At 44.4% G+C, this 22,680-nt stretch overlaps 1 protein-coding gene across 1 annotated transcript in view; it reads left to right on the forward strand.

The window, feature by feature from the left end:
* C8a (complement C8 alpha chain) overlaps positions 1 to 22,680 on the forward strand; it is a 52,612-nt gene that overhangs the window by 9,253 nt on the left and 20,679 nt on the right. Inside the window, exons 2-7 of the mRNA XM_010603634.3 lie at positions 1,358 to 1,454; positions 7,672 to 7,816; positions 8,740 to 8,887; positions 14,290 to 14,479; positions 15,236 to 15,436; positions 17,534 to 17,774. Coding sequence (XP_010601936.1) covers positions 1,358 to 1,454; positions 7,672 to 7,816; positions 8,740 to 8,887; positions 14,290 to 14,479; positions 15,236 to 15,436; positions 17,534 to 17,774 — 1,022 coding nt within the window. The remainder of the gene's footprint in view (positions 1 to 1,357; positions 1,455 to 7,671; positions 7,817 to 8,739; positions 8,888 to 14,289; positions 14,480 to 15,235; positions 15,437 to 17,533; positions 17,775 to 22,680) is intronic.

Here is a 22,680-nt window from a genome sequence, read left to right on the forward strand (position 1 = left end):
GATCAGAAAGCGGCTTTTACCAGTAAGCTACCTAGTTTAACTTTTTCTTCTGTCATCCTGGATCTACAGCTGCAAGGTTTCCTTCACTTTTAAAAAGCTCAGCTTCTTATATTCAAAATAGGTCTAAATGTATTTACCTCCCAGTTTGTTATAGTGACTAAATGACATAGTCTAGGTAATGTTCCAGCACGTACTATGACGGATGATCAAAGAACAAGGTAAATGTTTAAACTTTAAAAATGTATTACAGTATTAAGACACATTGCCGTTCACTTCCCTCAGAGTGCTCCCCCTGGCTTCAGGCACACTTACCCCAGTCTTCTTACTTGTTTCTGAAGCAGTTCTAGAAGTTCTCTTCATGAGGGTCTTTAGTGGGGCTGTCCTGGCTGCCTCCATGTCCTGAATCAGTGGAAAATGTTTAGTTGTTATGCTCATTTTGACTTTGGGGAAGAGCCAGAAGTCTCACCATGCCAAATCTGGTGAAGAAGATGGACGAGGAAACACTATAATGTTTTTATTTGATAAAAATTGACATAAGCTCTTCAAATTGATTCAGGGCATCAAGGCAGTCGTGGAAAGACGCTCATGAAATAAAGACTTGCAGAACTGCTTCAGCACGTAGCGAAGAGAGTGAGATAAGTGTGTTCAAAGACAGAGGGAGTAGTCTGAGGGAGATGAGCAACAATGTAACTTTTACTATAGTACGCTTAAATTTTTTAAAAATTTAAACATTCATCTTATTGTTTGATCACACCTCATACTTAAGGCCAATTTTTATAGGCATTTTAGCATACTTCCAATAACTCCTTTAGGTAATGTTTGCGGTAGGGGAGGAGGTTGAGACAGAGTCTCGCTGTGTAGTTTAAGCTAGTCTTGAACTCACTATGTAGTCCAGGCTGGATTTGAACTCAAGGCCTCCCTCTTGCCTCAGTCTCCTGAGTGCTGGGGTTGCAGGCATGCTCCACCACGCCTGGCTCAGGGAATGTTATTTTAAACATTTTATAGGTGGGAAAACTATAGCTCAGAGATGTTAAGTAACTTGCTGAGGTTTCCAAAGCCAGCAAGGAGATAAGATGGAAACCCCATCCTCTGACCCCGGACCCCATGTTTCTGACCACTGTACTTCCATACTTTGGCTTCGCAGAGTGTTAGCTCTCCCCAGGACTCATCTTCTTAAAGTGATAACCATGTGTTCTGGGAACTGATGCAGCGTGAAAGGGATCCTGAGCACATACAACGAGAGAACACTAAATGTTCACTCCTCTTTTCCTCTTCACGGCAGGAAAATTCGCACGGCTCTTTCCTTCCCTTAAGTTTTATACTTCAGAATTCACCCAGGTTTCCTTCTTACATTTAGGAGAGTGAGTCGAGCTGCCATGACCCCCGCAGCGGTTTCCTGCCAGCTGAGTGACTGGTCTAAGTGGACAGACTGCTTTCCTTGCCAGGACCGAAAGGTAAAGTGTGTGTGGCCAGTTGGGGAGAATTTCTGACTTGATCTGAGGACTGGGCATTCACATGGAAATAAGCAGCTGGGGCTATAAACATGGAGTTCTGGGGAAAGTGTCTAGAAATAGGTATTTGGGAACCTTGGGCACCTGGATGGGGACCCTGGTGTCCGCCTCTCCCGGCGTGGTTTGTGAGTCACCACTGGGTGAGGCTGTTAGCTATGTGACAGTCACAGGCAGAGAAGCGCCCCCCGGGCATGGGCACCTTTACCCCTTGTGGCCCTCCTGGGCCTATTGTCTGTTAGTGAAGGTAATCCAGAGGGCTGATGAACCCTTAGTAATGAGATGCTAAATGGCTCACAGGCAGCTGAGCAGCAGAATAAGAAACTACCCCAGGCCAAGTGAGATAACTGGGGCTGTGCCACAGCGGGTGCACCCAAGGCTCCACTCCATGGACTTGAAAAGGCCGTCACAGCTGGGGGACAGAGGGAGTTCTGTCTTGCTCATCTAAGCAGTTATGAATGATCCAAAGTGGGCGTTGAACCCCGTGGCGTGTAAAGGAAGGGAGACCGTGGGAACCCTCTGTGCTGGCAGGGAACAGTATTACATTTCTGGCTTTGTTCAGAAGCACTGGCTCTCGGCAGCGCTGGAAAGGAATCCACTGTCCACTGTTTCCCTGGGATGTGCCCGGTCCCTGTCTAGGTGCTAGCACTGCTGCCTTGACTTTGTCTGTAGGCCCTTAAGGTCACGTTCCAGTGTTTCAGCATCAGTTCTGCAGCTTGGATCTGGCTTCGCCTCTTACCTGCTGTGATACTTTGGGCATATTTTATCCTCTCTGTGCCTCAGTTTCCTTATATAAGTAACAGTGCCTACAACCTAGAGTAATTATGAGCACTCAGTGAGCTATGCTTGTGAAGTCTCTCTCATGACACGTGTTTGATAGGCAATCAGCTGTCTGTAACTCTGCCTGTCTTTGCCTCTCAAACCTGCCTCCTGGGGCCTTGGATGAAGCTCTGTTCTCTGCTGAGGGCTGATCTCCCTCTAGACCTGGGCCTCTGCTGGACATGCAGTTGCTCCATGGATGTCTTTTATGAACTGTTCAATAACACAGACCAAGAAAGTAGTAGAAACACAGTCTGGACCTAATTTGTTCAACTTCAAAACCTGAAATTCACTGTTTTGCTCCTTTCATCTCTGAAAAAATTCCAAAAGACCCTGGACTGCCCTTGTTTAAGGTTTCTGGCCTCCAAACTATTATTTTCCCTGAAGCCTGTATCTACTTCCCCAGTCAGGTGAAAACAAAACAAAAAATGTCCTGAACTCGAGGGCTTAAAACAATGGAAATACCTTCGCTCACAGTGTGGAGACCAGAAGTCTGAAAATGAGATGTTGCTTGGGCCACACTCCATTTCGGAGGGCACTGGGGAATCTGTTCTTGGTATCTTCCTGCTCCTGGGGGCTGACAGCATCCTTGACCTGTGCTCACTCCACTCTGTGCCTCCCGGTCACCTGGCTTCCTTCTCTTCTGTGTGTCTTCTCCTCTGTGTGTTGGCCCGAAATTTCCCCTTGTTTTCCTCTTGTGAGGACGAGGGGTGGCATTTGGGGTCATGCAGTTAATCTAAGGCAATCACATCTCAAAAACCTTCAATCTGTCCTCAGAGCCTTTTTCTACACAAGGACACATTTATATGTACTGCAGATTCAGATTTGATATCCTTGTGTGGCCACTATTCAACCTATGACACAGTCTAAACCCAATTTTTTCTTCTGTGCTGTAGTTTAGATGGCAGATAACACAAGTAGATTGCTTGTAGTTAAAATCAGAATTGAATTACCACTTCAGGGACTCAAAAAGACATGTGTGTCTTTAAAGTAATCTTTAAAATAATTAAATTTTGTTAATTATTTAACTAAAAGACCACCTCAGTTTCTTTTTATTAATATGTTTCTTCCTCTAAAAATCACCCAAACAAACATGTGCGTTTCTGGAAGGAAACATCATCTATGAGCTAGAAAAGAAAATTATGTCTTAATGACATGGAACATAGGCAAAAGCATGAAGAAGTCCCCATGGGAGCAGTAGCACCGACCTGCCTGCAGCCCCTGTCTTCATTATTTGACAGCAACCTGGAAAGCGGGGACCTGATGGAAATGAGCCTGAAGGCCTACAGGGTTGATTCCAAGCATAAAAACTACAGAAGGGATGATACGGCACTTATCAAGTATAATGGCAAGTATCATCAAATGCCATTTATCAGATATGTTCTATGCGTAGGCTTGGCATGGCACTAGTGCTTTAAATAAATAGACTGTGTAGTTGGATGTCTTCTTCCAACTGAAAAGGGTGCATACCCTCATCCATTCTGTGTAGGTCATGTGTTAAAGCAGCAGAGCCTAGATTTGATCCTTGGTCAGTCCGACTCTGAAAGCCTGGGAGATGGCCACTCTTCTCTACTGCCACTGACAAGCTGAGCACTCAGAGACTGAGGCAGGAGGATCACAAATTCAATACCAACCCAGGCTCCATGGTGAGACCCTGTCTCAAGAAAACAAAATGCCCCTGTGCGAGAGGAATAAGTAACACAGGTAGTCAGCTAATCCTTTTCCTTCTGGAGCTGCCCTGCAGCTGGTATGAGGGTGGCAGTGGGGTAGATGACTGCTATTCCTGAGAGTGCTCCAGGAGCTGGGCAGTATGTGGATGCTGTTACCTGTGCGATCACTCATCTTGGCAAAACTGTCACGTACAGCTCACATTACAAATGAGAAGACCGAGGGCCTGGGACACCAACCAACTCAACCAGCAATGTCTGTAGAGTCAGGGGAAGAAATGGAATTTGAGCCCAGCTTGGAATGGGATTCACAACAGCAGGTTATGACTTGCGAAGCCTTATGAAATTGTGAAGATGAAATGAGATGGAGAATGTGAAGCACGTGGCCACTGTCAGCACTGATGGTGGCCTCATTGCCATTGTTGTCCTCCGGGTAACTACATCAGCAAAAAAGCTGGCACACTTTTTAAAAGCAAGAAAGACAAACACACTCAACACAAGAATGCTCGTTACTCCTGTATTTGCATACAGAGGAATAAGACTGGGGAGAAAGTAGAAATATTCTGACTTATTAGTTGGGGTTCACTAGAAGAACAGATTTACAGGGCAGATTTATAATGGCTGCTTGTGGAATCCAGGGTGGAAGAATGCAAAATGGCCGTCTTCATGCTAGGGAGGCAGAGGATCCAGGAGAAGATCACAGGCCTGGATTTCACTGCAGAGTCCAGAGTGCATCCATGTTGGAAAGCCAAAGGGTCTGTGTTGGAAGGCTCAAGAATCTGCACTAAAGGCTGAAGGAACTGGATACAAACGTTGAAAGGCAATGGCAAAGACTGGAGCTCTGAAGAAGATGAAAGAGGAGACTTCCTTTTTGTTTACCTTTTTATTCCCTCCAGAGTACAAGGCTATTGGTTGGTGCTACTCACACAGAGGGTGGGTCTCCCCTCCTGATTTTATGGCCTACCTGCCAATCATCCACAGACACTCCCAGAGCTTGACTAACCTAGGCAGTTCTTACTTAATCCAAGTTGACATATCACAGTTAACAATAATATCTTATATGCCCCAACTGGTCATTAATTAAATTGATCATTAGTTCACCACTGGTCATTAATTAAAACCTCCTTACACAGAGTTTACAAACTTCTGACCAGACCAGCACTGTTAATGGAAAAGCACCTCTCTATTTCCTCTGCCTTTTTACCAATGAGTGGCCAAGCAGACAGAGCCAGGATTGTTACGGTGTTAGGGAATTGATCATGTTAAAGTATTTTGTGATGCCGCCATCACAGGCTACATTTTCCTGGTGCTTCTTGGCTCTTAAAATGACCTCATGCCCTTATCTTTAGTTTTCCTCCCACCAAGGCCACAGCGAGACAGAAAACTTAAAACCTATTTCTGCAGGACTGAACCCATAAAAGGCAACCTAGCCTGTGATAGGTTAAAAGTAGCCTACTCCTCATAAATAAACAATAGCCCAGCCCAAGACTAATAAAAGGAACTTCCTTTCTTTGTTCCTTCTTCTTTCTTTTTCTTGCTCTGCTCTCTCTCTCTTTCTCTCTCTCTCTCTCTCTCTCTCTCTCTCTCTCTGCACTCTCTCTCTCTGCTCTCTCTCTACTCCCACTCCTTGAATAAAATCTCCAGTCGGACCTCTCGGTGTGTGTGGCCTAATTGTTGAGCATCGCTGTTCCCTTTCAGTAAGAATATGGTCTCAGGACCCCTAAGTCTTCATGTGCTGAAACTTAATTCCCATGATGAGGTATTAAAAGGGTATAAACAACCCAAATATGATGCTTTGATGTGGAGCCTTTTGAGGTGATTAGGATTTGATTAGGTCATTTGTGACAGGCAGAGAGACAGACAGACAGACAGATACACACATACACACTTTCTTTCCACCACCATGTAATGCCCTGCCTTGTACCACCATCTTGGGACTGCCAGCAAAAGGGCCGTCCCCATCCAGATAAAGCCTCTGGGCCTTGTACCTCCATAACCATAAACAGAATTAATTCTCCTTTCTTTATAATTTGCCAAGTCTATGGTTTTGTGTTTGGCATCAGAAAATGGTTTAATACAGGCTAAGAGGAGAAGTACACTGCCCTTCTCCCTAGCTTTTCCCTGGAGTCATCTGGAAAAGACTTCCTGGATAACCATAGTAATTAGACACCAATGATCTACCACTCACAGGCCCAAGTGCTCCTTCCCATGTTTCTGCCACTTAGATCTCACCCAGTCCTTTCACTGTAGGAAACAGAAAAGCTCAGGAGAGGTAAGTGACCTGCTCATTGTTGGTTGGTGAGCAAATCTAGGATCTGAACTGAAGTCCACTAATTCCCATGCCTAGGTTTTGTCAGTTTCGGACACAGGTGAATCATTAGTTGTTGTCATCAGTGAGGTCACTTGGACCACACCGTGTTACAGGCATGGAAACTGAGGCACAGAGCACCAGAAATGAATGCTTCATATAGCAAGTGAGAAAAAGATTAAAGTCAGGAATTCACTGCTGCTCACTCATGGTCTTCTTACACACTAACATACTTGAAGGAAGGGCTTGTGGACTGAACCGACATCCGGGGCAGCATGTGACACAGGGCCACACAGTTTCTTACTGGACACTCTGTATTGTTGATCTCTGCACAGTTTGTTTTGTGTTATTACATTTTTTATCTCCTCGACTAGACTCTAATCATCTGGAAGGCAGAGATAGGACCTCATATTTCGCTGAATATCCTAATCTTCAGCTTCCTTATTTTACACTGGGACCTGATACCGAGAACTATAAAAAGTCTCATTATGAAACCATAAACCCCCAAGGCCAGCATGCATTTTAATTCTTCTCTTCCTTCTGTTAACCAATATGTATTCATCTGCAGTCAGTGCTGGACCCAGGGATTCAGATGATGACTTCCAGAGTTCTCTTGGTTTCTCTCTTCTTTGGTGGACTCTTTCTGCAGGACAGGCAAGATGATGCCCACATTTCTCACAACTCCAGTAAAAAGAAGCTATCTTTCCATAAAACAAAATGCCCAGAGGATTGGAGCAATCCTTACAACTAGGCAGATGTGTCCATCTGCTAGAAGCCAGGCTGACTAATACATATCCATCTGGGACTGGGAGGGTGAGGTAATCTCCTCTGGAACCACAGGAGACACAGCTGGAGAAAAAGAGGGCTTGATGTGGCCTGAAGAGATGCTGCAAATGTCCCCTAAAAGCATACCTGGTCAAGCACCTGGTGCCTGAGGCCAAGTAGGACCTGGTCTTTCCTTTGCTGCCTGTAACCCAGTGTGCAGGTTGCTCACAGGCTGGTGGGAGAGATGGGCAAACAGTGGGTGTGTGCAGACCACAGAGTTCGTGGCTGAGTCAGGAAGCCTTTGCAAGAGAGGTAAACTGTGAATCTTGAAAGATGAATGTTGACGGACTAGTTGAAGAAAGGAGCAGAGGTCTTTCCCAGCAAGAGGAAGATCCTTGAAAGGTCTGTGTCCCAGCCTGTCGCAAGCCACTAGGAGTTCTTATTCAGTACTCCAGAGGGTGACAGTGCCCAGGCTTTTGCTCCCCTGGACTCAGATTTGTAGGCAGCTCTCAATCACAGCCAGAACTCCTTATGCTGAGCTGAGATCCACTTGCACAATCTCGGTTGATTGACAGGAATGTGTCTGGTTCACAATCCAATTTAGTACCGATATCGGAGCCTCTTGCAGCCAGACAAGTTTGGGGGAGCCATCTGCAGTGGTGATATGTGGGATCAAGCCAGCTGCAACAGTCCTACACCTTGTCTAAGGCAGCCGCAGTGTGGACAAGATTTCCAGTGTAAAGAGACAGGTGAGTAGCATTCGGGGGGAGGCCAGCTGTGCCTGTCAAACTTAACATGCAAAAAACACTTCCCCAGAGATCCTGTTAAAATGTACACTGCATACCCTTCCCTTAGAGGTTTCCTCTCTGAAGGTTTGGGATGGAGCCCAGGACCCTGTATTTTAAGCCAAGCCAGCAGCCGAAGTGATTTTGATTCAAGTCTGTAGGACATTTGTTGGAAGCCTGTGAAAATGTACACTTTATCCACTCATTGAATCAGTACTTCCTGGACACATAGTATGTCCCAGGCAGTGTACCATGTGCAGCTAATACAAAGATGAAAATATAATGTTCCTGACCTTGAGGTTCTCCTGCTCTGTGCAGGAGATGAAGGACGAGAGGAGTACAATGCCATGTGACAGTTGCTGTGCTGGGCATGTGGACAGTCATGTGGGTCTTACAGGCAGCACCCAGATCTGCTGTGGGGAGTCAGGACAGGCTTCCTTGTGGCACTGAGCTGAGACTTGGGAAATAAATAGAAGTTTCTAAGACAAAGAACATGGGGGTCTGGGGACTCTCAATCCATTCTGGAATATTTGTAGCATTGGAGCTTTGGAAAGAGAGGTGGGAGATGGGGTCGGACAGGTAACAGGGCTGCGGTGTTTGGAAGAAGAGGGTGTGGAGCCACTGGGAGACACAGGGCAAGGGGCATGGCATGGCCAGCCCGGTTTTAGAAAGACTTCCCCTGGGGCTGCAGTGTGGAGGCAGATTGAACAGGGGAATGCAGGCCAGAGCTGGGGCCTACTACAGCTGGGAGTTGGTGAGGCTGCAAGGAGGGCAGAGGCGGTGTGGACAGGGAAGATGGAGCGGGAGAGGGCCGCCTCCTGGGTAGGAAAGGTGACCAGAACAGAGAGCGAGCAGGTCCAGGGCCTCCACCGCCTCTCCTCCCACAGGTCGCTGCCTGAAACACTACCTTGTGTGTAATGGACACAGTGACTGTCTCGACGGCTCTGATGAGGACGACTGTGAGGATATCAGGGCCCCTGAAGATGACTGCAGCCAGTATGACCCGATTCCAGGATCGGAGAGGGCGGCCTTGGGGTGAGAGCCTGCTCACAGCTACTCGGGAGCAGGGAATGACTTCCCTTCTGTCACGAGCATTGGTTCTGGGAACACAGAGGGCCTGCTCTGTGGGTGGAGTTCCTCTGGGTGCACCTGTGAGCAGCTCTTTCTGTCCCTAGTGGTGACTCGCATGGTCCTGCCTGTCTGTGTGAGGGACTCTGCTTCTGCCTCCTCCCCCACTCCACCAGCTGTCTGCTTTTAGCCAGTTCCATTTCCAGGGCTCCTTTGAGAAGCCACATCTTCCATGAAGCCTCCCCTGAGTCCCCCAAAGATGTCACATCCTTGACACATGTGTGCCCTCCGGTAGCCGTGTCCGCAGTCATGGATTTTCCAGGGAGGCAGAGAGGACCTTGAACCTCTGCTTTGCCGTTGCTCACTTCAACTCCCAGGTGACAACTGTGTTATCTGTTGAGATTAAATCAGCTTTGATTCTAATTTCTCCTCATCCTTTCATCCTCATCCCACCTTCCACTCGGGCTCAGTTCCTCGAATGCATCACTCTTCCCTTCTGAGCCTTAATAAATTGAGTTCCTTCCCTCAGAATTGTGCTCCCCCATAGCTCTAATCTGGCTAACTCCTTACCTAGGTGAGGGGCTGGATTATGCACACCCCACCTCCCCTCAGTCTTGTGTTGATGCCCTAACTCCGGAGTGACTAGATTCAGACCTGATCCTGGGGAGGTAATGAAGTTTAACCGAGTTTGTAAAGGGGCCCTGATTCAACAGGGCTGGTGTTTAAAAGAAGAAGGAGAAAGAGAGGGAGGAAGAGAAGGATAAGAGAAGGATGGAGAGGTGTGGGGGGAGAAATCAGAGATTTCTCTTTCCACATATGCATGGCAAAGAAGCCAAGTGAGGACACAGAAAGAAGCAGCTTCCTGTAAGCCAGCAAGTGAATCACCAGCAGCCAACATGAGGATACCTGAATTTTAAGCTTCTGACCACTGGACATGAGAAAATACATGTCCATACTATGAGCTGGAAGTTGGTGATAGGTTGTTAAGGCCTCCCAAGCCCACCATTCCTGTAGGTATATCCCTTCTGGACAGCCTCGGCAGACAGTGCCTGGGTCCTACATGGGCTGGCTTTGCCCCTTGCTGTTGCTCCCAGACTCTTGCTGGCCCTACTAATAGGGCTGGGGACGTCTGCCCAGGTGGAGAGCTCCTTGCCACCTCTGCCTCTGCAGGTCCCAGCACAGGCCTAGCTCAGAGTGGCATTCTGGTATTGTCAGGTCCCTCCATTGGCTCCTGTCCCCCTTGAGAGTGCAGGTTGCTTCTGACTGCCCTGTCCATACCCTCTGCCTGTGTCAGAGCTTGTCTTACAGGCTGCTCAGCTGCATTCAGTGTGCCCTGGTGGCTCCCTACACATTAGGAAATGGGGGTGCAATTATTGCACTGGCCCAGCCATGTCGCCCATGGACACACATCTAGGAAGATGGGAACACTGTGATTTCTTTCACATTGCCACAACAACATACCTGGATCAGGGTTACTTAAATAACACAAAAGTACTTTTCCATAGTTCTGGGGCAAGAAGGCTAAGATGAAGATGTCAGCTGTGCAAGTTTCCTCCAAGCCCCTCTCCTGGTTTCATAGATGGCCAGCGTCACCTGGGTCCTCACGAGCTCTCCCCTCTTTACACATCTGTACCCTGGTTTCATCTTCTTCCAAGGACACCACATACATGGACAAAGCCCACCCTGGGAAACTCGTTTTAACTTAATCACTCCTTTAAGGACTTTGTCTCCAAGTACAGTCCCATTCCAAAGCTATGGGGGTTAAGACTTCCACTTGTGAATGTTGGGGTACACATTCATCCCATCACACAACCGAGAGACATTCTTGTTGATTTTAAAGTGTCTTTACACAGGAGAAGCACAGAATGTGGAAGCATAGAGCTATGGGAAAAACCCTCCCCTTGCCCAGCCCAGCTCTTGCCTGCCCCAGCCAGGAGCATTTCCTATACTCTTCCTGGGCAGCAGCTTTGCTTACCCGCAGTACCCACACCGGAAGTACCACACCGGACGTACCACGCTGGAAGTCCACACTGAAGAGTTCCTGCCCTGCCTTTGAGGCTGGCATCTTAATAATTTCTCTGTACACCTAGAGGTCTCAGAGACCTTTCTTCAGGCCCTATTTTTTTTTCTATTCAAACATTTCTCAGTTCCCAATATTTACTTATTGTTAAACAATACATGTCTGGTGTGGAAAACTGGATATTTGAACACAATCGCTGACCTGTATCTCACCCAATGTCCTCTGTCACTCTCTGCTTGGAGCCAATTCCTGACAACAGCTGGATGTAGGTATTTCCTGATTAGATCTTAAAAATGCATTGAGAATATATATTGGGTAGAAACGAATCTATATGTGTTGTACGTTACAGTAAATGAAGGTAAATTTTACATAAATATGACCATGTCATACATACTGATATAACTTACCCTTTTCACTTGATAATACAGTTTGAAGACTCCCTATATTTTTAATCTTCTTTTACTCTTTTTTATTTATTTATTTTGAATTTTTGAGACAGGGTTGACCTTGAACTCACTATATAGCCTGGGCTGGGCTCAAACTTTCAGTGATCCTCCTGCTTCAGCCTCCAAAGTGCTGGGATTAAAGGCATGTGCCACCATGCCCAGCCCTATCTCTTTTTAAAAAAATCTGTCCAGAGATGTTTGATGTTCTCTGTATTTATAAACACACACACACAAACACACACACACACACACATACACACACACACACCAACACCCACTTTTTTTCTTTCAACCTAAGACAAGGTCTTGGTATGTTGCCTTGTGTGGTCCCAAATTCAAAATCCTCCCTAATATCTGGGATGATCCCTGTGCCGCCACACCCAGTTTCTCTGTCTCTCTTTTTTTTTTTTCCTAATCAACACAGTGTTCCATAACAGAAGCCAACAAAACTTTGAACAGAAGGCAAAATTCAGTCTGCTGTTTTCAGAAATAAAGTTTTTTTAAAATGCCCCCTTTGCCCTCCTTGGCCTGGGTATGCACTATCTGGACCTTTATTTTTTGTTTTTAAAAAAGAAACGTTTGCTGACTCTACTACATTATAACTATAGAATAATTTATTTGAGTGCTATTGAAAGAGAATTAAATTCTTTCCCATTTTCCTCTTATTATCAATGCTACAATGAATATTTTTGTATGAATAGTTTTGTACACGTGTGATTATTTCTACATGGTAGATTTCCAAGAGGTAGAATGCTTCTGATTATAATTTTGTTTAGATTGGGACTTTTGTGCCAACTTTATTATTGTTTAGTGGATACAGTTTAATGGATACAGTACAGTGGATACAGCTCATTTTTGCTTTGAGTTTTTTTTTCCTGATAAAGAAGCTGTATTTATAAGCTCCAGGCAGAAACATGTTCACTAAGTGGGGAGGTAGAAACTATGGGGTGGAATAAAGTTAAGGAACACAGATTTTACTGTCAAAAAAAAACCTTAGGGGAAAAAAATTCATCTTTGGCTATGTGCAAGTTACTTAATTTTTTTTGAGCTTCAATTTATGCATTTGCAAAATTGTCAGCGAGTGGAAAGTTAATGTATGCTAAATGTCTAGTTGAGTATATATTCAATTCATCATAGCTATTAATGCATCACTTTCACTAATAGGAAGAAAGAGATGAGAAAGGAGGAGAAAAGAAGTTAACATACATGGAATCCTTGCTCTATGTCAGGAGCTGTGTAATTATCCATTTGTTCTTGGAAGTAGAGTTTCTTCAGTTTACCCCTTACTCCTGAGCTGCTCCTGTGTCTTGTCACAGCGGTATAAACAATCATGATGGCTACTGAGCCCAAGGCAATTGCTGAATGCCATGGGACATTGCCCTGAGCATACAAAGAAGGCCACCTGGAGGAGACAACATCTCAGGTGGATCTGCACAGTGAAATAGGAGCTTGGGAGACAGAGACAGCGATAATTTTATTGTCTATAACGTAAGAGACTGATTTGGAACTCTTAGCCAACTCTGGTGTTTTTGCTCTGTTGACATTTAGTCATAGTGCGTGGCAGAACTTGGAATCAGACAGGCACTGCCCTGACTTTTGCACTATGCCTGTCTCACAAGCCAGGGCTGCCTTGAGGGCCTTGGTCCTTCTGAAGATTAGGGTCTTCGCCTTAGCGCTGTGCGTTATACCCAGCATTTCCAACTTCCTCTTTAGTGTCAGAGCCCTTTTCTGGAATAACATGAAGAGTAATGTAGCAACGTGTATTCAGCGTTTAGTCCGCGCTATGCTCAGTCACGATTCCTTTACAGGTTTTAGCTCTACGAAGATGGCTGCATTACGGATTGCTTTTTACCAGTGGCTGATCTGCAGCACAGAGACAAATCACACAGCTAGAGGTGGCAAAGCTGGGTTACAGGCTCCGGTGCTTGGCCTCTTAATAACTACATATTTTCTTTGTGTTTCTTGTTTGTTAAGTTTCTTGGTACATTTTGTATGCAACATGATGAACTTCATCACTGGGGATTATTTGTACCTGTACCTGATATACCTCGGTTTTCATTTTTTCCCATCCCTGTCCCCTCCCTCCTAGCCCTCCACTCCTCCCTATATACATAAGCTCAGTTTCCATTTCTTCCTTCTTTGTTTTCATTTTTTTTCTTGCATTCCCCTGCCCCACCCCTCATTTCCCCTTTCTCTTTTTGCAATTTCATCCTACTTCACATTTTCTGTTATACATTTTGGTCCTTGTTTACATTTTCAGTTTCTCACACCTGAGAAATAATTTGGAATTTACACGTGTGTCCTATTTATTTCACGTAAGAGTATGTCCTCAGCATACATCCATTTAGCTATGTGTCTCTAGTTTATCTTTCTTTATGGCTGAGTGGTACTCCATTCCTTACCCACTCACCAGTTGATGGGCATTGGGCTGTTTCCAAGCTTTAGCTATTACAAACTGGGTTGCTATAAACCTGGCTGCGCATATATCACTATGGTATGAAGATTTAATTCTTTCAGGAACATACCCAGCAGGGGGATAATTGGGTCATATATTCTTCATTACATTACTCAGTGATGTTTATGTGCTAGAGATAATTGCTCAAAAAAATTAAGTATAAGTCAAAGATGAATTCTGTTCCCGGTAAGATCCTGCATAAGGGCCCTGGTCCAGGTGCTGAACAGAGCCATCTGCATGGTCGAGTTCCCCAGGCCCAGGCCACTCAGTTCTCAGCATTGTCTAGTCTCCAGTGCACCCTTAAGGTACTTGACGGAACCCAGAACTCCACAAAACGCAGTTTGAGAAACCACTACTCCAACTTCGGGCTACGGCAACCTCCAGAGGACACATTCGATCGCTTCTGCCTTTCCAAGGCTCTCACCCAGTAGCTTTCCTTTCAACCTAGGTACAATATCCTGACCCAGAGAGAAGCTCAGAGCGTGTATGATGCCAGATATTACGGAGGCCAGTGTGAGACAGTGTACAACGGTGAGTGGAGGGAGCTCCGCTACGACCCGGTCTGCGAGCGCCTCTACTACGGAGATGACGAGAAGTACTTCCGGAAGCCCTACAACTTCCTGAAGTACCACTTTGAAGTAAGGGAACAGAGACACTCTTGGCCAGCTGGATGGTGGCGGCTCGAGGCAGAGGCCTGTCGGTGCAGATGGCTTGCTCAGATGCCCTCTCTTGTTCCCTCAGACCAGTTCTAGACCTTGCTGTGGCCAACCATCCCCTCACCCTCATTGTTTGGGTGAGCTGTCCACACATCCACCACCACTGAATGCTTATCCTGCTGATGTCAGCAGGGAGATGCAAGCCTATTGTGTGCCCGGCCTGGAATAATTGAACACTGTGGGCAGCTCTGAAGCCTGCTTAGGTCAGTGGTGGCGAACCTGTGGCATGTGTGCCACAGCTGGCTGCTTGCTATCATTGAAAGCTCTGAAAGGTTCGCCATCCCTCCCGTAGGCGATCATAATCTGCCAGCTTGCCTCACCTCTTTCCTCCCAGGCCGGGCCTGCTTACGGCTCACTGCACCTTACATTGCAGAGGTGAGCGCCACTTCCCCAGGAAGAATAACCCAGCCAGAAAGAACCATGTAACATTTGGAACAACACAGCATTTTATCAGAATACGTAACTGTTTTAGACATACCACTAAAACATCAACTCACATTGCTGTGTTTTCTGCATTTTAGTGAATATCAGTCTGATACCTGTATTAGACTTTTTCAAAGAATTTCTTATCGTACTCTAAAACTTCAGATGTTTTAGGAAGTAAATTTTGAAATGCTAAGTACGAAATGAAAAATATCTCTATATGCACAAAGCTAATGTTGATTTGTGTCTTTTCAGGCCTTGGCAGATTCTGGAATGACCTCAGAGATGTATGACGATGCAAATGACCTTCTTTCTAAAGTGAAAAATGACAGATTTCAGTCAAATGGAATAACCATTGGCATAGGCCCAACAAAAGGTCCTTTCAGTGTAAATGTGGGGGTAGCGTGGTCGGACGAGTCTTCATTCTTGAATAAGTTAAGCAAGTATAATGAGAAGGTATTAAAACATAATGTCTATGTCTCACACTACTCCATAATCTACACTGAACACACATTGCCTTAATTGCATTAAAAAGTACAGTAGTAATTGAACCTTAATTTGCTTGTGTAATTGGAAATGTCTGATCAGTGGTAATCATGTTTGTTTTTCTTATTACACTTTTGCACACAGAATCATCACAAAGGTAATAAAATTGAACAATAAGGCTCTTACCATTTCACCCCCCCATTCTTTTTCATGGTTACCTGGAGCTTATAGAAAAGGTATAGAGTGGTGCTGTGTTAAAGAGAAACAGCCAAGGGCTGGGGATTTAGCTCAGTGGTTCCACTGCCTTCCTCAAAAGCGCAATGTCCTGAGTTCGATCCCTGGTAACCCCCCCAAAAAAAAATAAAAGAGAGAGATAGAGATAGAGAAAGAGATAGAGAGAGACAGAGAGAGAGACAGAGAGAGAGAGAGAGAGAAACATCTGGACTCTCAATTTGACTTGGAAGATTTCTAATGAAAGTCTTCTTATTTTTCAAAATAGATAAGAGGCCTGGCATGCTCAATAAATCTTTCATTTATCCATCAGACATTCACCACTAAGTACCTATTATTCAGAGGGTTTAAAAAATGCTTCCTTGGAAAAGATGACCATCTAAATTGAGATCTAAGGAATAGTGCAAGATATCCAGACAAAGGCAGATGGAAGTTGACCGCAGGGTGTAGCAGTCTGCTTTCCATGACTGTAATAAAATGCCTGAGATAATTAAAAGAGAAAAGGTTTATTTAACTCACAGCTCTGGAGCTTTCAACCCAAGCTTGGGTGTTGCTGGTGATTTGGCTCTGGTGAGGGTGCTGGATGGCAGTGACAGGGAGCAAGTGGTGGAGCAAACTGCTCATATTATGAGCCAGGACGTGAAGAATGAAAGAGAAAAGAAGCAGGGTCCCATGGTCCCATTTGAGTATTTGCCCTTGGTGGCTAAGGGCCTTCCATCAGCTCCCAAGCGGAGCCACTTCGGGGACCAACCCTTTATCACATAAACCTTTGAGATCATTCAACACAGAAACCATGGTGATGGTGTTGGGTTAGGAATGGGAATTGTGATGCACAGAGGCTTGGAGATGAGAGAAGTGTTCCAGCCAGTGATGCACAGGATGAGGGAGGAGAGCAAGGGGTGATGAACATGGAGATAGTCAGGTGCCAGAGAAATATTTATGGAATTCATTAAAAGTTCACCAGAATGCCTCCACATTGCTAATACCAGGGTGGATCTAGTTGGGATTCAAAAATTATCTTGGATGATGAAAATACAGTGACAAAAATAACTTACTCAAAAATTAGGAATTCTGGAGCTTTGTACAAATTAGCTATTGACCTGCTATAGTTGCTCCACAGACCATGTTTAGATGGACTTTTTTTTTCTAAAAATGGGTGGTCTTTTCAATCGTTTGCTATCATTTTGAACCAAGATTTAGAGTAGAAATTGCCACAGATGAGCTTATTTCTCTGAAGCCATCCAACATTGTTCTAGTGCTATCTCTTTTTAGATGAGTATCCTGCTTTATTACTTCACTGAGCAAGATCACCCTGGAATGCAAGCTCTGTGATGGCCGGGTCCTAACTTGGTTACAGTTAAGTCCTCTGCACCCAGCAAAGACCACACAACCATAGGTGCCATAGATATGTGTACAAAACATTAAATGACATTTCATCATGTGATCAAGGGCATTCTAAGCGCATTGGTAATGGATACATAATATTTGTCTAGGAGACAGCAGTGTTGTGCTTTGATTAAATCTGAGGGAACTGTGGAGATGAGAATGGATTGGGTACAGAATAGGCAAGCAGCTCCATGAAGAAGCCACCATCGGTCTAACCAGGCAGTAGTGGAAGAGAACACATCCTGTGCTGGGACAATGGGAACAGGGACGAAGGCATAGAAGAATTCAGGCACTCACTGGTGTAGTGCATGCTTATGAAATCTAACAATGCTTTATGGATTTATGTTTTTGTGCTTGCCTCACCTACTAAACACTTTGCATTGTCTCACATGTTAAAATGTGTGCTGTCTTGATTCTCTTGCTCTACTCAATGGCGGTCATCTGTGGCAGAGATTCAGCTTTATGAGAATTTTCACCAAGGTGCAGACCGCCCACTTTAAGATGAGGAGGCACAAGATCATGCTGGATGAAGGGATGCTGCAGTCGCTGATGGAGCTTCCAGAGCAGTATGAGTACAGCATGTACTCCAAGTTCATTGAGGACTATGGCACCCATTACATCACATCTGGATCCATGGGTGGCACTTATGAATACATCCTGGTGCTTGACAGAGCCAAAATGGAATCTCTTGGTAAGTGGAGCACAATCTGCTTATGCAGTTTGGCCAACACACCAGCCAGGGTGTGCCTTCCAGTTGGCTAAGCCCTGACTCTGAGCCCTGGGCTGGCTCATTTAGTTCCCACGACAAGTCTGTAAGGTAACTGTAAGTGTCACTATTTCAGAGAAGTGAGATCCACTGGAATGACTTTCTGGTAAGCATAATAGACCGGATTTGAAGGCAGACTTGTCTAGCTGCCCCTCATAGTATGTGTTCCCATGGCCTCACAGTTACCTTGTCAACAATAAAGAATTTTAGAGATTTTGTTGTTTAAAATGTGAGCTTAGTTTGAATGGAGGCCTTTTATTTTCTTCAATACTGGGGATTGAACCCAGGGCTTCACACATATTGGGTGAGAAATGTACCACTGAACTACTCCCCTAAATGTAGGTTCTTTGTTAATTGAACTTCCATATAGTCAGTCAGCGAAACTAAAAACTTAGAAGCATCTCTAATTCCCCCTTATCCTTTGTCCCTGTAATCTCTAAGGCCTTTCAATTCTTTCTCACCTGACCCAGTTCACTCTGTCTCCTCCTTTAGTGATAGGCTTGATTCTAACTTTCATGCTGATTGGCTCCTAAATGCCTCTTCCAGGCCATTTTAAACAGCTGTCACCACACAGACCTTTTTACATCAGATCCAGTAGTATGTGTTCCTACTTCCTTGCCTTATACGTTGAATGCTCCAGAAGAATAATATCAACAACCTTCGTGATCTCTCTTATGTTACTAGAACAGTGGTTCTACAAGGATGGGTTACAACTGGCCACTTGTTCAAAAGGCAAATTCTCGAACCCCATCTCAAAGTTTACTGAATGAAACATTCTTGGAGTGAGCCTAGAAATCTCTTTTCACATCCTGCCAGCAATTCTGATGCCTGCTAGAGTTTTAGAACCAGTGACCTGGTCAATGAGTGGTAGAATGTAACAGAGCTAAACATACTGTAAAGCCAAGTTCAAATTTCTTATTTCAAGATTCTTCCATGACTGCACCAGCCCAGGCTGGGCCATCCTTTTCCTCAACACATTCATGTGTGTTCAATGTTCTTTGGTCTTTAAACAGCATTTTCCCAATTGCTGATATTTTTTTTCTCATCTATGTGAAAGCAGCCAATATCCAGCACTTTTCTATTTCTTTATACAATGCTTAATACATATTAAGCATGAAAAACAAAACAAGGAGCATTAATTTACATTCCAGGCTAGGGCCATTCATTAATTCATCCACCTACCTATTCTTTCTACTCTTTGTTTTTTTTAAATAAATAATTCAAGGTGCTCTACGGAGCATCCAGTGTGTTTGTACCCGGGATGTGGTGTGGTTACCATTCAACTCATAGCACAATGTTTTCACAACTGCAAATTGCAGTCCAGTAGCAAGTTTCAAAATTAGTGTATTGATCAGGAGCAAAATGTTGAAAACCAGCATCTCCAAAGAATAGAATAGAAAAGAAGTGAACTTTAGGCTCTGAAGGTAAGTTATTGTTTCCGGAAACTTTTCCAGTTAAATACAGACATGTGTGCATGTACTGTATCATGATACAAACTAAACAGCTTACTGCAGAGCATTGTTTTAAAAAGCTGCAAAAAGTCCTCAGCTGGGTCTTTTTAGAATCACTAAAAATGTGAGAACGGAAAAAGAATTAAGATTTGTTGAGCACTTACTGCATTCCAGGTGTAATTACATGCTTCTCGCTTTTCTTGCCAACACTTGGAGGTTGGTATTAAGGCTGAGGCTCATCAGGCAGGTGAATTATTTTACCAAGAGCGGCCAAAGTCTGGCTTCAGATCCCTGGCCCTGTGTTTTGCACTTGGCGGTTTTAAGGTAGCCTTTCATTTGGGCTGCAGTGTGGGGTTACTGATTAGTTGCCTGGTATATATCTGCAGGTCCTTCCTCTTTAAAAATCTGTGAGGCAGAAATGGACTAACAGTGTGGTTAATATTCAAAAGAAGCCCACCGACAAATTGTCCCAGGGATAATTACCTCAGCTCTGTTTATAGAAAGCCATATGTCGATAATAGCACAATTTGCTATTTGTGAAGAGCTGATTTTCTATAAATCCAGAAAGTTAGTGTTGCTTTCCTATAAATATGGAAATGTGCTAATCATCACCTCATCTGCTGGAGACCGCTAATAAATCAGAATGTCATTTACATATTAACCTAAAAAGAACAAAAACATCTACCTTTTTTCCTTTTGACAAATAGCATCACACACGCTTTTTCTCTGTGTTTGATTTTAGCTAGTGTTCTATTTCATATTCCCTTCTTTTGTTCCTTTTCTTAGTATCCTCTCATTCTCTCCTTTTTTCTCCATCTTTCCTCATTGTCAGTGTTTCTTCCTCTTCCTGTGTCTTTGATCTATAAGATTTTAATTTATATTCTATTAAGTGCTTGCTTCCAGGGGATATCTGTGTGTGTGGTACATTCATGCCCTCAAATGGCCAACCTTGGTATGGAACAACTCAGGTGAACATAGCAGTCTGTGCTGGGGGAATCTTTTGTCCTTGGGTTGCTTCAGATCCTCTCTGGACCTATCCCAGAGGATCTACAAAGGTGTTATATCAAATGTTGCTTCCCCACACATCAAAAAGTCAAGGGGAGCCTTGGAGGTTGGGGAGGTGATGTTTGACTTCAATGAGATCTGAAGATTTCTTCAAGGACTGTACCTAACAGCTTTCTACCTTCTGCGGGAGCTAGTATGGCTCTGGGCTTGAATTTTCTACATTTGGGCATCTTTTTCTCCTTCTTTCCTTTGCTAGAGTTCTCATCCTTTGTCTTTGTGTCAGAGGAGGACAAAGAGAATAGTGTATTTTCTGTTCTGCCTTCTCTAGAATCCAGCCCAGTCACAGCACTGACAGTTTACCTTGGGTAGATCAAGTGCTGCAGTGACACCCTTGTGTATTTTGTGATTTCTTCCTCCTTTGCAATTCTGCTCCTTCATCTCCTGTCTTGCTTCCCTGACAAACTTCAGCTCACCTTTTGGAACTGTCTAAGGCAGTGGTGGAAAACCTGTGGCACACGTGCCTTAGCCAGCTGTCTGTTATCACTGAAAGCTCTAAAACATTTGCCATCACTACCGTAAGGGTATTCCTGCTTCTGTAATGCCTGCCATGCCCTTCCTCTACCCTTCTTCCACAATTTTGTTTATAACTTCATTCATGCAACCGTGTTCATTGAGTTTTCATCCTGTGTCAGGTAACAAAATCGGTATGGTCCTGGCCTTTGTGATGCTCACAGTCCTGTGGAGGAAACAAAATTAATAGCTCCAAATTCCTTTTTTCTTGCTTCTCATCAGTGAGATCTGCCTGCTTTATTCATGAAATATACATGGACATCTCTCTACCCCTCTCTTTTGCTATCTCATTAGCCCGAACCAACAATATCTCTCATCTGGATACTGCAGGAAAATGATGAGCTCTCCATTTTCTCTTTCTCTTCCATATTTCCTTTCTTTTTTGATTATCCTCATTGCTCCAGTAGCACCAGGCCATACCTAGCTTATTTAGCCTAGGGTCATTGTGTCGGTGGTTCCTGTCTCTCTATCTGGACTATGCCAGCTCTGAGGTTTGCATAGCAGTAATCTTATCGTAGAGACTTCAGCTCAAGTGCTGCATTTTCTGAGAAGCCCTTCCTGACCACACAGTCAAGTCCACCTTTGGTATATTACCTATCCTAGTTCTCAGCAAGTCACTATCTGCTTAGCGCCTTGCTCGTTCGTTATTGGCAATCTCCTCTTTGTGGAATGTGCATCTCATAAGAGCAGGAAATGTGTTGGTCTTGTTCCTTGCTGCAGATTTATTTCCTAGCTGTGGCGAATGAGTGAATGAATCGGTTAATATGTAATTGCAAGTTGTGGTGTTTTGGGGAATGAAAGAACCCTATGCAGCTGAAGCCTTTTGTCTAAGGTAAGAAGCGTAGGAACTGAGGTTGGAAGCAACCTAGCGAAGTCACCAGAGGTCTTGTTGGCAGTGGCAGGAAGTACAGAGTATGTGCAGTGACAGGGTTCACCAGCAGGGCACACTGGGGTGTAACCCAGGTGTCAGCAGGTCATTATGCGGCCCTGCAGAGCCCAGATTAAATGGGCCAAGAGTGGACTCGTTTAGGAGGCTCTTAGTCATCAAGAATGGAGATGGAAGAATGTGACACAAATGGCATCTATTTGGAAAGTAGAATTTAAAGAATTTGCAGACGGGGTACAGATTGCGAGACGTGCCCTTTCCCTGAAATAATATTTGTACTATATATGCCCACGCGCACACACACAGGGAATGGTAAGCAGGGAGCAATGTGCCTGATGGGTGCTAGCTTCCTGGTGGAGATACCTGCAGGAATTTAAAATATGGGAGGGATTTTGGAGCAAAGAGCGGATTCTGTCTCCTCCAGGCAGATGCAGTGTGTCTTTCTCATCTCAAACCCCAGGTTCCTCTGAATTCCTTTTTTTTTTTTTTTTTTTTTTTTTTTTTTTTTTTTTTTTTTTTTTTTTTTTTTTTTTTTTTTTTTTTTTTTTGGTACCAGGGATTGAACTCTGGTCTTTGTGCTTGCGAGCTTGCGAGGCAGGCAGCAGCACCACTGAGCTAAATTCCTGACCCTCCTCTGAATTCTTAAAAAATTTTTTTCTGTGTGCTACTGGTGGTTGACCGTAGGCATTAAAAACATCTGACCAAGGTCTGTGGGGTTAAGAAATATGCTGGTGACACAGTAGCAGAGTCTGACCTTCATAGTCAGACATAACTGAGGAGAAATCTCCCATTCTACAACTTAGTAGCTGTATAACAAGTTTTTATTTTTTTATTTTAATTTTTTTTGGTACTGGGTATCAAACTGAAGACCTTGTGCTTGCAAAGCAGGCGCAGTATTGCTGAGCTAAATCCCTGGCCC

This window comes from Fukomys damarensis, unplaced genomic scaffold (genome assembly GCF_012274545.1).
Source record: "Fukomys damarensis isolate Sample0158 unplaced genomic scaffold, DMR_v1.0_HiC HiC_scaffold_23, whole genome shotgun sequence".
Taxonomy (NCBI): Eukaryota; Metazoa; Chordata; class Mammalia; order Rodentia; family Bathyergidae; genus Fukomys; species Fukomys damarensis.